General features: G+C 42.0%; 1 protein-coding gene across 8 annotated transcripts in view; it reads left to right on the forward strand.

Annotated features, from left to right (window-relative positions):
- CTTNBP2 (cortactin binding protein 2) overlaps positions 1-15,119 on the forward strand; it is a 203,059-nt gene that overhangs the window by 171,753 nt on the left and 16,187 nt on the right. For all 8 annotated transcript variants that reach the window (XM_057731496.1, XM_057731497.1, XM_057731494.1 and 5 more), the window contains 4 exons: positions 3,318-3,404; positions 3,485-3,584; positions 13,406-13,558; positions 13,731-13,918. In XM_057731496.1, the coding sequence (XP_057587479.1) occupies positions 3,318-3,404; positions 3,485-3,584; positions 13,406-13,558; positions 13,731-13,918 (528 nt within the window). The remainder of the gene's footprint in view (positions 1-3,317; positions 3,405-3,484; positions 3,585-13,405; positions 13,559-13,730; positions 13,919-15,119) is intronic.

The following is a 15,119-nucleotide window of genomic DNA, read 5'->3' on the forward strand; positions in this document are numbered from 1 at the left end:
CTTCCTTTGGCAAGAATCTAGGAAGCATTTTCACTAACTTTAGGGGCAGGAGAGTGTTGGTTTACTTGTTTGAGGCCTACCTGAGATTAGGTAGGAAAACACTTTTATCTTTCTCTTACCATCTTACTAATTATTCAAAAAAGCAAGATTTACAGCAGTTAGAAAATTAGGCGTGTATCCTGTACTGCCTCTGCTCTTTGCAATACCATGATATTCTCCTCCACCCCCTGTCAACACAGGTCCTTCCACAGCCATTCAGAGATTGGATCCTAGAAATCCCTGAGCAGGAAGTTGGTGGGCTTTGGGGAGACCGTATTGCATCTGGGAAGTATATTATATCAGCACTCTCGGTGGGATGAGTACAGGAGCATCCTGCTTCCCAGGACTGCAGTTCATCTCATGCATTTGTCCGCCAAGGTGGACAGCAGTTCAGTCCACTGCAGCCAGTGCTGGATCCTGGAGTTTAACTAGTAATCATAGACACCAGCCTACCATTCGTCCAGTGACCTAAGGTGGGAGTTCAGCTGGAAAAAATCAGTGGACAGTGAGTAAAATCAGTGATGGTCCACACATCCTGCTTTACTGCAGAATTCTTCCTGTGGTTTCGCAGTATATAAATACCAATGACGAGTTAACATTATGCCTAGGGAAGAATACTGCAGAGCAGAAGAGTTATCCTTCTGAAGAGTCAGAAGAACACAGCTTAAAAATAACTAAAACAAAAAAAGAACAAAGAAGTTTGGAAAATTATGTTCATTAGAGAATATAAGGAGATAGACTATGAAAGCAGGGTAAGAAAGCCATGATAGAGTGCAGGCTAAGATTAAAAGGAAAAGTGTTGGAAAGGAGATGGATGAGGCAAGGAACTATAAGAACAACTAAAAATGCGATGGCATCATTAAAATTGTACTTGAGATCATAAAGAGCAGAAGTGAGATGGTAAATGAATGGTCCCCTCAGGCTTGTGAAAAACTAACATGAGGAGCTCACATTAGTAGCTCCAAATTGTAGAAGAGAAGGACAGAGTTAAGGAAATAAAGAGATAAGGGGACAGATGTCCTTACGTGGCACATCGAGGGAACTTAAGTCTTGTAGGTGTTCCTCAGAATTAGAACTAGGAGAGGAGAAATTAACAAAAACATAATGGAAGAAAAATTTCCCAAGCCGAGAAAAGTTTGTGCATATCAAAAGGATTTACCCTATTCCACTTAAAATTGGGAGAAACAGGCCATAACTAGATAAATCTGGGCAACATTTTTTAATGACAAGTATAACCTGTATATACCCAAGCTTCCCCATCACATAGATGCAAGTGAGAACATAATATTCTTTAATAATTCTTCTTTAATATTAACGTACCCCTGAAGTCTTGTGGGCTCCATAGCTTCACTGCCTAAGAAGCAGAACCTCAACTGAACTTTCTAGGGTATTATCTCTCCCATGTCTTTGGGGGAGGCCCTGTCCCAGTCTTGGTCCTGGCCGGCATCTCTACCATTGCTTGGCTCACAGATTCTCGGTACCACAGAAGACAGCCCAGGCCTGCCGCGGCTGAGTTCATCCTGTGGCTTTAGGATCCTGACGTTCCTCAGGCAGCTGTAGCCACTGTCGTGTTGCTTCCAGCCATGCCACTCTCCGTGTTGCTGCCCTTACCCTCAGTGTGACTCCAGCTCTCCCCTTCTTTATTGAAGGCTTAGCAATGGTGGAATAATAAACTCAGAGAAAATCCCTGGTGGCTACCAGATAAATTGCCTTTCAGAGCCTAAAACCCAATCTCAAGTGCAACATCCAGGGGCCACTTTAAAGGTCATTTCCCTGCTTAGCTCATGGTCTGACACTCAGTGGTCAAGCCTGGTTTTCCTTCACTTTGCAGGAGTTCTGCTAAGCGTGTCATGGTCTCCTGGGAGGTCAAAGCTCAGGTCTTAAAGGCCCTAGGTAAGGAAGGAGTTCCCTCTTCCTTCCATGCTGAGGGCTTTCCCTCAAGCCTTCCTTTCGTATCTCAGAATCTGCCTTTTCCTGTATAAAGAGCCAGGGGCTTGTGACTGTCTTCACAGAAATCTACTCTGGCTACCGTCAAGGACGTGGCCTTCCCCTGTTACATAAAAGGGACAAACTCATCAGAGCGTAGTAGAGCCACAGTAGCACAGAGATACACACACGTCCTTACATTGTCCCATTCCAAATTATAAAGAGAGAACAGACCCTGTCACATCTAATACTTCTCTAATAAGAGCTTCATCAACTGTACTGGTTAGGTTGGTGCTTCACCTGTGCAGGTGCTTTTTTTTCAAGATCTTTCCAAGAAGGAAGCTTCTCCACAGCACGTGGGCTGGGAGTGGGAGCTCAGCCCTGGGATCATGGAGGTAGGAGGGTGACCTCCCCTCCACATTTTATTCCAAACATCACTGCCCTTGTCCTATGTAAAAAGGTCACTGGCTTTCTGTCCCAGCACCCACTACATCTCCATGTGTCCTCAGGTGAGATATCCTTATACATGAAGACAAAATTTTTTTTAAAACCCTGTAGGCTTCCAGGCAGGAGATTTTCTTTTTTACAAAGTAAAAGTGATCAGTCAGTCTCTGCCTAGATCTGGAATTCAGTGTTGCGAGAATGGGATCATATAGAGAGTTGGTCCAAGAATTTTATACTCATGAAGATGTCTTTTATGCAAAAAGTCAACACAGAGATATCCTCTGATATACAATAGCTGTAAAAAGATTACACCCCTATATCCTTCTTTAAAACCAAATACACATCAACTATGCAGAGAAAGAAGTTAGAAGGAAACATAAAGACATTTATGGTAGTTGCTTCAGTGATTTCTATTCTGCTGCTTTATTTTTCTTTGTATTTTCCAAAATTTCCTGAGAAACATTCATTACTGTTTTAACCCCTAAAAAGTAAAATAAGCATTGGGAAAATGCAAACTAAAGAGCATCTGTAAGGGATAATAAAGAAAAAATTACAGAACATCTGCAAGGGACAAAACACACTAGGAACTGTGTTTCCAGCAAATACACTGAACCTCAGTGTAGAAAATGGAGGAACGAAGGAGTATGCTTTTTTCAAAAAATGCCATCTCTTGCTATAAATAAGTAAATACTATAAAATATAAAACCCTATGTAAATACTATGTTTGCCAGTGTTTCCCATTAAAACGAAAGACTTCACATGCTCAATGAATGAAGCTAATCTCTAAAATAATATTTTTAATCTCTTGAAAGGCTGAGGACAATCAGAAAGGAAATTCTACACTTGTGTACCACTTTTTTTCTCTTCTAAGTATTTTTACCTATGGTTTCTTCTCGGTTTGTTAATAGGTCGAGCAATATCATAATGTCATTTTCCACGGCCCAGAAGGAAGCTTGCAAGACTACATAGCCCATCAGCTTGCACTCTGCATGAAGGTAGGGATCACTCACCTACCCTCTCCTTTTTTTTGAAAACACGACAGCGTATAGAGCTAATCACTCTTTTCTTATCATAGCACAGACAAATGGCTGCAGGATTCCCCTGTGAAATAGTGAGAGCCGAAGTGGATGCTGGTTTCTCCAAGGAACAGCTAGTAGATCTGTTCATCAGTAGCGGTAAGACCATCTCAGCAAACTGAATTGTGATAACCGAAAGGCATGCCTGTCAAGTAAGCCATTACAAGGAAATATATGATGTTGCTTAGGGATAAACTTCAGTCAACTTTTCAATTGTGGAGCAGCTATGGGATGAAAACTGGGAACGCAGGTGAACACTTGCAAAAAATTATTTTCATGTGTATATTACTGCATCTGTTGCACATCCTGCATTTTTCTTTTTTTTTTTTCATCTTTTGTTTATAAATTATTGTCTGTTGGGGGCATACTATATAACTGGCACTAGAGGATACCAAAGGAGGGGGTGATGGGAGCAGTCCACCTTAGTGGAATGAAGTATTGCATCATTGGTGCAGCTGAGGATTGCATGGTGATAATAAGCAGATTGATTTTCAGTAAAATTTGTTATTATTCATAAATTCTCTACAATGAAAGCACCCCTTACTGCTGCACCTAGAGTACACTGCTTTCCCCACCTCATTCTTAGTATGCCATTGACTGGCACTTTGCTAAACACATGACATGCGTTAATTAATTCATTTAATCTCCACAACAGCCCTATGCAAGTTGCTATTATTATCTCTATTTCAAAGGTGAGGAAATAGGCATAGAAGGCTTCAGAAACTTGCCACAACAACATAGTGGCAGACCGTGATTAAACATGTTTAGTAATACAACATTTTCATGAATTTTCTATCTTAGGCTCCAGATTGTAACACCCCAAGATTCAGCACAGGTGGAGTTAGTGTAACCCTGCATAGGATAGTGTGACCAGGGAAATAAAACTGGGATGGACCAGCCTCTGGTCTCCAAGGTCTCAAAGCCACAGGGACCCCGGGAAGGGGGTGAAGGAGGGAGGCAGCTGTGAGCTGGGTGAAGGGTGAGTTGAAATGTGAATTCAGGTCACTTTTTTAGGGGGAGAGGTGATTCTCATCTTTGGAGCTATAATCCAGGGAGATACTTTGTGGCTGGGGCAGCTGGTGCTCAGGCTGAGGAAGAAGGAAATTACCAGGAGTTCCTAAATCAAGAAATAAAATTGAGGCAGGTTTAGAGAGGGACTGAAGAATCCACAAGCCTAGAAGCACATTTTGGGGACAGGAAAATCCCACCAGAATCTGAATGTTGCTCTAGTACTCAGGCCAGTATTTGTCCTGAAACTAGTGAGAATAAGCTATAGAAAGCTGATGATACTAACAATAGCTAATTTTTATTAAGCTTTGACTCTGTAAACACCCTGATTTATAAACACTTGAGACAAGAGGTTAAGTACCCTGCCCACGGATCCTACAGCGAGGATACAGCAGAGCAGGACCTAAACCAGGCAGTCCAGCTTGAACCTGATCTGAATCACTGCCTGCTGCTGCTCCTCAAAAACTCACCTGCCAGGACAAGAGTAAAGACGCAGATGTAGAGAATGGTCTTGAGGACACAATGAGGGGGTTTGGGGGTGGAGCTGGGATGAAGTGAGAGCGTAGCATTGACATATATATACTACCAAATGTAAAATAGATAGCTAGTGGGAAGCAGCTGTATAACACAGGGAGATCAACTCGATGCTTGGTGATGACCTAGAGGGGTGGGATAGGGAGGAGGGGCGGGAGGCTCAAGAGGGAGGGGATCTGGGGATATATGTGTAAATACAGCCAATTCACTTTGTTGTACAGCAGAAGCTGCACAACATTGCAAAACAATTATACTCCATTAAAGATCTGAGGGGAAAAGGAAAAAACTCACCTGCCAAAATTTTTTTCTCCCCTTAGTTTTATAACAAAAGCCCCCTACAGTTTTCAACGTTCAGTCTTGCTTCATCTCAAAATAAGAAGTTTAAGATGTTGTGTTCTCACCCTATCAGTGTAGACAGCAATTAGACTGAATTCTGCTCTAAACTTAGAGAGCTAAAAAAAATCTGAGAACAGTGAATTAGGTTAAGAAGGATGTGAAGGTGACCAACTCAGCAAATCTAAATCTTTGGAGAGCATCTTCTTAAAATGAACTCTTCTTCCTAATTTCTCAATTTTGTGAGTCTCTGGGCTCCCCACACTTGGAACTCAGGTCTCATTGGCAGACTTGAAAACCTAAATGCCCACAGGTGCCAAAAAGCCACATTAAGGGGTGAAGCCGGCTGGTTGGGGCTGGAGGGAGGGGAAGCCTGTCTCCGTCACCACGAGGGCAGCAGCTCCCAGCTCCAAGCAGCTGAGTAGATTCAGTGTCATGAGGTCTTGTGACTTGGAGGAAGCAGCCAGAAATCCAGGTTTTTATGTGAAAATTTGGGAATTTGTTCTTTCAAGGTTTTCATTGAAAGAGTTATCTGAAAATTTGGGAGTTTGTTTCAGTGTTTTCAACTCTCTTAATTTTTAAGCAATGTTAGGACCATCTAGAACCCCCAGGTCCTCTGATTCATAGACCCCTCACTCCTGTCCTGCAGCCAGTCCATGGCCATGTACAGCCAAAGGGGTCTCAGTGTGCCTTTTTCATCTATCCCCATTGGTACCATCCTACTTTATGGCTTCTTTTACTGTATCTTGTCTACTTTCCTGAAAGCGGTTGCTCTGCCTACCTCTTCTCCTCCCTGAACATCCTTTACAGACCACCAGACCCCTGATTAAAAGCTCTCTGTGATTCCTGACCCCCACATTCTTCCATCACCCACTGGACTAAGTCAGTGCCATTCAAGGCCTTGTGTTCTAGGACACTGGTCCACTTCATTTGCTCATCTGATCCTTTTTAATTTTATTTTTTGAGATATAATTGAAATATAAGATAGTGTAAGTTCAAAGTATACAGTGCATTGATTTGATACACTTATATATTGCAAAATGATTACCATTGTAGCATTAGCTGACATCTCCATCATCTCACATAATTACCATTTCTTTCTCGTGGTGAGAATATTTAATATTTACTCTCTTAGCACCTTTCAAGTATATAATAAATACACTATTAGCCCCCACAACTTACTCATTTTATAACTGAAATTTTATACCCTTTGACTGACATCTCCTCTTTTCTCTCAACTTCCAGCCCCTGACAACCACCATCGTTCTCTGTTTCATCAGTTTGGCATTTTTAGATTCCACATACAAGTGATATCAAGCAGTACTTGTCTTTCTCTGTCTAACTTATCTCACCTAACATACTGCCCTCAAGGTCCATGCATGTTGTCGCAAATGGCAGGATTTCCTTCTTTCTCGTGGTTGCATAGTGTTGCATTGTCTGTGTGTGCCCCATTTTCTTTATCCATTCATCTCTTGATGGATAGATTGTTTCCATATCTCAGCTCTTGTGAATTACGCTGCAGTGAACACAGGTGTGCAGATATCTCTTCAAGATCCTGATTTCTTTGTTTCTTTGGGATATATACCCAGAAGTGGGATTGCTGGATCATATGGTGGTTCTATTTTTAGTTTTTTGAGGACCCTCCATACTGTTTTCCATAGTGGCTGCACCAACTTATATTCCCACCAACAGTGCACAAGGGTTCCCTTTTCTGCACATCCTCATCAACATTTGTTAATTCTTTTTGATGACAGCCATTCTCACAGTTATGAAGTGATACTTCATCGCGGTTTTGATTTTGCACTTCCCTGATGGTTAGTAGTGATGAGCCTGTTTTCGTGTACCCGTTGGCCATTTATATATCTTCTTTGGAATATCTGACCGTTTTAAAAAATAGATATCTAGGCTCCAGCAGAATATAGTATTTCTTCCTCGCATGTCCTTTGTTTTCCCATGTCTTAGTTTATGCTGCAGCTTTCATCTAGACTTACTCTAAAATTCCATCTAGAATAAACACACAAACTGCCCTCCCCCCCCCCCCATACCATGACTACTGCATGGCAAGTACTGTGTAAAGTACTGTGTTGTACGGGACTGGTTAAAACAGACATGGAAGCCCCTGTGTAAATACTCGGAGGACACCCCGAATGAAGGCTTGTCTGGTCCCGCTAATGAACAGCAGCAGGCTTTGCTGACCTCTGTGCCCCACGTAACTATAGTTCAAAGCCGTGAGGGTATTATTTGGGCTCTTGTGTTGGCCCACACACATGTTATGAGCTCCTTGAAGGCTAGTAGTGTAGCTTATTCTTCTGTCTCACTTTGTACACTGATTGCCAGTAATTACGTGTTGAATGAGTGGTTGAACCTCCTGATAAAAGAAACAGCATGGGCAAAGAAAAAGGGACTGTTAATCATATTTAGTGTCAGCTAGTAGAAAAGCTTGCTTACAGTGGAGGTAGAAAGAAATAAGATTAGAGGGTACAGAAGTTGTTGAGACAGTAGTTGATGATAGGGCATAAAAATAGAGTGAATTGGATTTGAAAAAGGAAGTTTTCAAAGGACAGACTGAGGCCAAAAAAATCTCCACTCTACTCTCTTATGAAAGAAATAGTGTAGCATCTCCAAATATTAAAGGATTTTTATTCTGTATTTGGCTCAGTAATTTATAAGTAATTTATAAAGTATCAAATACACTCTTTTCTTTTTCCAATAACAAAAGTAAGACACAAATACAAGATTCACCTGCTAAGACCCTGAATGCAGTTACCCGAGTTAGCAAGCAGAGCATATCGTAGATTCCTCATTTGCTTTATTCCACATGTCTGGTCAGTCCTGAGTTCTTTTAAATCTGCTTCCTCAACTCCACCTCCTGCTCTCCAGTCCCCCTACCACCTATCATTTCTTGTTCAAGGGACTGTGGAGACCTCATCACTAACCCTTCTATTTCCTCTGTTCTCACTCCTTCGGCAAGCCGTCTGCAGGTTTCCAGAGGGCTCACCCTAGGCTAGAAACTGCTCATGACACTTCCCTGCTATTATACTCCAGTGGCTCCAGAATAAGTGCTGAAGGTCCCTGAATGTTATGCCAGGAACCTTACAGTCTGGCTTTGGCTCTTTCCCCTGCTGCTGTCCATCCTCACCTTCTAAAACTCCATCCACTGTCACCATCATTTCATAGCAGTAGGACCCACTGCCTTTGACTGGTGGCCAATAAAGAGATCATGGAGAACGTACACTTTGAGTTGATGGGGACACCAGAGGCTTCTGAGCAATGCCAGAGAATCACAAGTGAGCCAGAGGGAAGGATCTATGGATGGTGTGATGTCACTTCTTTTGTAGCACAGAAAGCCCCTAGCAGGGAATTTTCTTTTGGTCAATGGGTGATGGAAAAGGAAAGAGAGTAGAGAAAGTAGAGATCTGGATCAGAGAAAAGGAGCATCTAGGCTGTTACACTTAAGCTTTTAGAATAATTAGGGGACAGGAATTATCTACCAGCTATCCTCTTGCTTTTTTTTTTTAACCAAGAAAGCAAATTGATCATATCACATGACTACCAAGTGAAGGAATATACTGATTCATAAGGTATTCTAAACCTACTCCTGGTTTTTAACCTTATTTTCTAAAAAAAGAGAGAGAGATTTAAACTTCTTAGATTCAGCTGGAGGTTAGAATGTTGAACTTTCATCTTCCAATGGGCATAGCACATACATTACCATATACATTCCCCTCTACAACTCTGTAGAAGAAAGCCAGTGAAAAGAGATGCAAAGAATGAACAAAAGAGGTGTATAAGCAAAAAATTAGCAGATTTTTAAGAACAATTAGCCTTAAGAATCTAAAACTTATATGGGGACTAAAATGGTGCCAGTGAAGAAAAGAGTGTAGAACAAAAGATCAGTTCAAAGAGAATGACGTAGCACTTACGCGCGCAGTGGCTATTTTGTGTTTATTTTAAAATAACATCTTCTCATACCGACTTTGTGAGAGGCCATCACGTCACATGGCTCTGTTATTTGGTAAGGAGGGTGTGAACGTGTATTAGAATTGGGTCAAATTTCTCCTCAGTATAAGTATTGAGTTAGGTTAGCAAGACAGATACTTTTTTAAATTACATTTGATAGTGATAGTCAGAAAAAAAATTAAACACTAGATTGGTATTTTAAAATAATACTTAGGATTCCTGAGAGAACTTTCTACTTCAGAAGTAATAGAGATAGGATTACTGTAATAATATAATATGTAACTGAAGTCTACATCACTGAGTTTTCCTTCTTGGACGCTGCGTTACTAGAGGCTCTTTGGAAGTCTGTCTCTTGCTTCTCACCTGGACTCAGAGCATCATCCCCGGAGAGCCTTGTTTTATGTGGACAGTGTAAACAATGGGCTGCTTCTGTCCCCAAAGAGGAGGTTATGAACTTGGGGTCACCCTGGACATAAAGGAGTTTGGATTTAACTGTAAAATTTGATATGTTAATTGTTTTTAAGCCAATGACTCTTGCTGTAGAACTAGCTATCCAGAACTTTTAATACAAGGGTATACAAAACTGGACTATAGCCCTGAGCCTAGCCAAGAGGGTGTCTGATTAAGATTACTAACCTCTGGCAAGGAGCAGAGCTGACATACCTATAAAGTTGGAAGAAAGAAGGACAAAAAGAGATTAGTTTCAGAAATAAGGCTTTGAGTTAGCATAGGGCAAAGGGAATCCAAATGGCTGACTTTCCGACAACAGGCCAAAAGGAATCTCCAGCTATGACGTGGGGTGAGTGGCTGTCTCATGTCTCCATAAATCCTGATCAGAGGCTGAATAATCCTTAAAACCCAAAGGTGTAATGAGTTTCTGCTTCTTGGGTTGGTTAATATTTTAGAACTGAAACCATGTTAAATAACTTGAACTAGACATGCTATTTCTCAACGGAAAGGAAATTTACATTTGGACAAACTTACTTTAAGATGTTGAACTTAAGTTGTCAGATGGTGAAGTGGGTGTTACTGAAAAATAGAGTATATGAGGCTGGCGGCGTTGAAGACAAAGCTTTTCACCAAAAAAACCCATTCTGTTCGACCCTTGATTGATACCCTCAGGGGAGCCCAAGATGAATACAGATGAGGTGGAAACCCAACCCAACCCAACCCCGTTTTGTCTAGAGCACAAGCTGTCCATTAAATGAGGGATTAATTAAGTCACTGGCAATACAACCCTTGCTTGTGGACCCAGGAGACCGCCTGCAATCCTATAAACTCATTTATCTCCAACCTGAATCCTCCCTTGCTGCCTCCATTCTTCTCTTCCAGCCCCTGCTGGACATCTCAGGAGAGACGCCTCACTCATCAAACACTCAGGCCTGAAACGTAACGCATCACCGCCTCCCCTGCCTCCCACAGGGAGCTCACGTGCTCTCCGCCCTCTCACTGCACGGAGTCTTCTCCAGGGGGAACTTCTGCGTTGTGTCTGAGAGCCCCTCTTTGCCCCTCTCTCAAGGCAGCCAACCACTGAGCTTTACTGACTCCATCTCGAAATACCCTTTTGTTCTGTGCCTTGGCCCTGGATGAGGCTCCCGTTACCTCTTGTCCTCACCTCAGCAGTAAGAGCCTGTGGATGTATTTTCTTCTTTCTTCACTCTCTTGTCAGTTCTTCACACCAGAGCGAGATCTCAAAGCAGGAGTCAAATCCTTTTTATCCCCCTCCTGAAGACTTCCTGTGCTTTCCAGAGCTGGTAGGTACTCCTTTCTGACATGACATCCTGGACCTTCCACTTTTCACTTGTGGCTGAGTCCTGAGACTTCATATCAACAGGTCTCACCCTGGCTGCACATGCCAAGGCCCCGTGCCCAGCACCGACCAATTACATCACAGCCTTTGGGGATGGATCCTAAGGGACTGTAATGTGTAGCCCAGACTGAGGACACAGCCTGCTGCCCACAGATGGGGCTTCTGGATTGCACTCCCCTGATGTGGCTCTGTCCCCAAGCTCCCAGCCTGTCCTAACTAGATGCATGTATCAGCTTTGAGCTCACCATCATGCTGCTCTTGCAGCTATTCTGACCTTGGTTTGAAGCCCTGGTCCCTTCTAGGACTGTGCCCTGCCCGGCCTCCATTCTTCTGCCTATGCCATTTCTTAGAAAGCCGCCTTCTTCTGATCTGTCAAGACGCCATTCGTCATAATGGGTCCAGTTTAAAATGCTACATCCCAACAGTTAGAATCAACCACCTCCAGCACACACTAGTGCTTCGCATAGTAGGTATAGCAAGGGGGCACTGGAAAACGTTTGTTGAGATGCAGTTACATGATCCTGCAGGCATATTCTAGCTGGACACAGCAACTGCAGGGCTACTAGAACTAACTGTACACTTAACACAAATCAAGGCAAAACTAGAGACCTTCAGTCCTTTGTTACAGAAAAGCAGATACATAAACCGTTAAACCTGGTCTGTTTTTTTTATCACTGGCTACAAGAGATTTTTGTTAGTTTATCCTTGTTGTTTTTAAAAAAAAAAAGTTTATCATACTTCCATAATAAATGTATTTCTGAAATAATATTTGAGCCTGAGAAGCATAAAATTTTAGCACTCTTTACTAAACAGCTGTGTTGAAGGGGGTAGAGCACACACCAGACACTAACAGCCCCCACAAATAAACTCAATTTAGAGGTGGCTGGTTTTCTTTCTGGTCTTCTAGTTTTTAAAGCTTTATAAAAGCATGCAGAAAAGCTGTTTCAATCTTAGCGAGGTTCATTTACAATGTTCAAGGAGTTCTTTTGAAAGTGAAAATGCATTTGTGTCTATAGTAACTAGGAGGCAGAATGAAGTATAATGTACTATCATAAGTGTTTGTGAAAAGTGGGATACTTAACAAAATCACTCTCAAGCATTTTAATCTTTTTTCAAGGTTAATTTAGCTAAGACTAAGGCATCTTAGAATCTTCTAAAATATTAAAAAGTGATTTTAATTTTTTATTCATTGGCATATAGGAAGTATTTCCTATATGTATAATATGTATAAATAGATATGTATTTCAACTACAATAGTAACATTTGAGTGCTTAGCATGTGTCCAGGCACTGTTTCAGTTACATTATATCCACTGATTTGTCTTCTACATATAATAATAATCTTCTCTTTACTTGCCGTCTTTCACTTGGGTTGACATGCAGTTCAGCTCCCCCCCCCGTCTTTAGAGTGAGGACCCCTAATATAAGACTAACAAGTCTGAGATTGTGGTCCTTCCTGACCACTCTTTTGGAAACCTTAGTCAAATCTCTTTCAGCTCTCTGAGATCTGTAAAATGAAAGGAGGGATCTGCTTGTCTCTGAGGTCCTGTCTCCATAATTTTATGGATATTTTACATATGTGCAATTTAAAGGTCCTTTAAGTATTTTGACTTTCTATATTCTGAAATTCCCATCTATAAAATACATACCAACTATATTTACAGATCAGTGAATAAAATTATTTAACCACTGACCAGGTCACGAAATAGAACATTCCCAGCTTCCAGAATTGGGCCCATGTGCCACACTCCTGTTCACAAAACCTTCCTTCTGGAGGTAACCACCAGTCTATCTTTTGTGATAATTATGTCTTTGCTTTTTAAAAACAGTTATACTATCTATGAATCCCTAAATTATGTGTTTAGTGTTGACCTTGCTTGAACTTTGATGGATGGCATTGTATTTTATGTATCCTTTTGTGATTTGTTTCTTAATATATTGTTTGTGATAATGTCTTCCATGCAGCTGCTGTAGTTGTAATTTGTTCACTTTCATATCCGTGGTATGAATATACTCCTGTGTGTTCTGTTGTCGGCAGACGTTTGGGTTGATTCCATTTGGGATCTGTTATGCAGCTTCTGTTGGTTCATTGTGTGCTGTGTACCTTCAGCTGTATTCAGTAATGCCAAACTGTTTTCCAGAATCCTTCGACTCTCCCGGCAATGTCCAAAGCACTCCCATTGTGTTCTCGCGTTCTTTGCTAGCACTCCAATTTTTGCCAGCTTTTATAGGTTTTTGTAAAATCTTTAATCACTGAATTTCCCTTCTGACCACAGCATGTCTGATCCCAGTGAAACAATCTCCTGCTAACAAGAAAACCATCATCATCTTAGAGAATCTGGAAAAATCTTCACTGTCTGAGTTACTGGGCGACTTTTTGGGACCTCTGGAAAATCGCAGCACTGAAAGCCCCTGTACTTTTCAAAAAGGTAAAGATAGTGGAGAGATCATGCTGAGAAGCAAGCTGCTTTGAGATCCTTCTCATCTCTCCGTTCCCCGCCCCCCAGCACACCTGACGCTTCATGGTCGTCTTTCACGTGTTTGAACTTGTCCCCTGCTCTGGCTTGCTGAGGTTGGACTGTTGCTTTTGGTGTGTTTTAGGAAACGGAACGTCCGAATGTTATTACTTTCACGAGAACTGCTTTCTGATGGGAACCATTGCCAAGGCCTGTCTCCAAGGCTCCGACTTGCTGGTGCAGCAGCATTTCCGCTGGGTGCAGCTGCGGTGGGACGGCGAGCCCGTGCAGGGGCTGCTGCAGAGGTTCCTAAGGAGGAAAGTCGTGAATAAGGTAACACACCACAGGCACAGCCTGTTGCCAGGAGAGGGGCCTTTAGGGTCAGGTGATCTGGGCTTGAGCTGTGCCACTTACTGTGTGGCTTCCGCCAAGTAAAATTGGGGTTAAATGGGATAAGGCGTGTAAAACCCGTAGCAGTCTCTGGACTATATTAAGTATTTAAAAAAAGCAAATAGGTTTTTATTGTTTTTATTAACTATTCTCAAGGACTCTCTCCAAGTTCTAAATGCCGTGGGAGACTAGATTAGAAAATCATTCTTCTTAAGGAACAGCTGCTGCTTCCTTGGAGCCTTCATTATCCATCCACTTAAGCTAGTTTTAATATTTGTTAAATATTAAAACTGCTACAGTAAATATTAAAAAGTCGCATAAAAAATAGAAATCTCTGTTGACACATTTTCAAGAATAATAATCACTTTTGGTGATTTTTGAGAATAATAAAATAGTCTATATTCTATCAAAATAACAAAATTAATTTAGTGCTGACCAAATGGAGTACATTACTATGTAGTTTAATATTCTTAAATTGGGCCAGTAGCTGAGTATCTGGGTGGATTTGAAATAAGAGAGCTCGAGTTAGCAAGATTTTATCATTTAATCCTGCACAGTGGGCCACACTTGGAAGACAGGCTCTTCACTGTATCAGCACAGGATTTTAAGCTGTAGGTAGTACAACACCCCACTGCTAGCTGCTTCACACACACAAAAAAAGGGATAGGGGGGTGCTTTTTTTCCCTTACAAAAGCAGATGCCTTATAGTAGGTGTTGCTGATGTCCAGTCACACCTTCGTGATGTCAGGTCCAGGTCTGGGTGAGTCTCTTGACCTCCCTTCAGGATTGCAGGACATCTGCAGGGCTTCGGGCACCATGCCCTCACACAAACTTGTCCATAGGCGGGAAGCAGGATGCTGTGCGGAGAGGGAACTGCGGCTTCCTTTGTTTCCTCCTTAGCAGGGGGAAAGCATCTTTTTCTGAAACTCCCAGAAAGAAGACTTCCCCTTAATGGTTCATTAACCAGAACTGGTTTCATGCCCACCCCTCCACCACAGACCTTGGCTAGAACTCCCTTCGCAAGACCAAAGCTCTCCACCAAGTTCCTGAACAAAATTCTCTGTCTGTTGTGCTAGAGCGTGTGAATGTACATGAATTTGTGGAGTGGGGACAGGGGAGATGGTGGAGGGAGGAGTGTGGGATG

The sequence above is a fragment of the Hippopotamus amphibius genome, chromosome 4 (assembly GCF_030028045.1).
Source record: "Hippopotamus amphibius kiboko isolate mHipAmp2 chromosome 4, mHipAmp2.hap2, whole genome shotgun sequence".
Taxonomy (NCBI): domain Eukaryota; kingdom Metazoa; phylum Chordata; class Mammalia; order Artiodactyla; family Hippopotamidae; genus Hippopotamus; species Hippopotamus amphibius.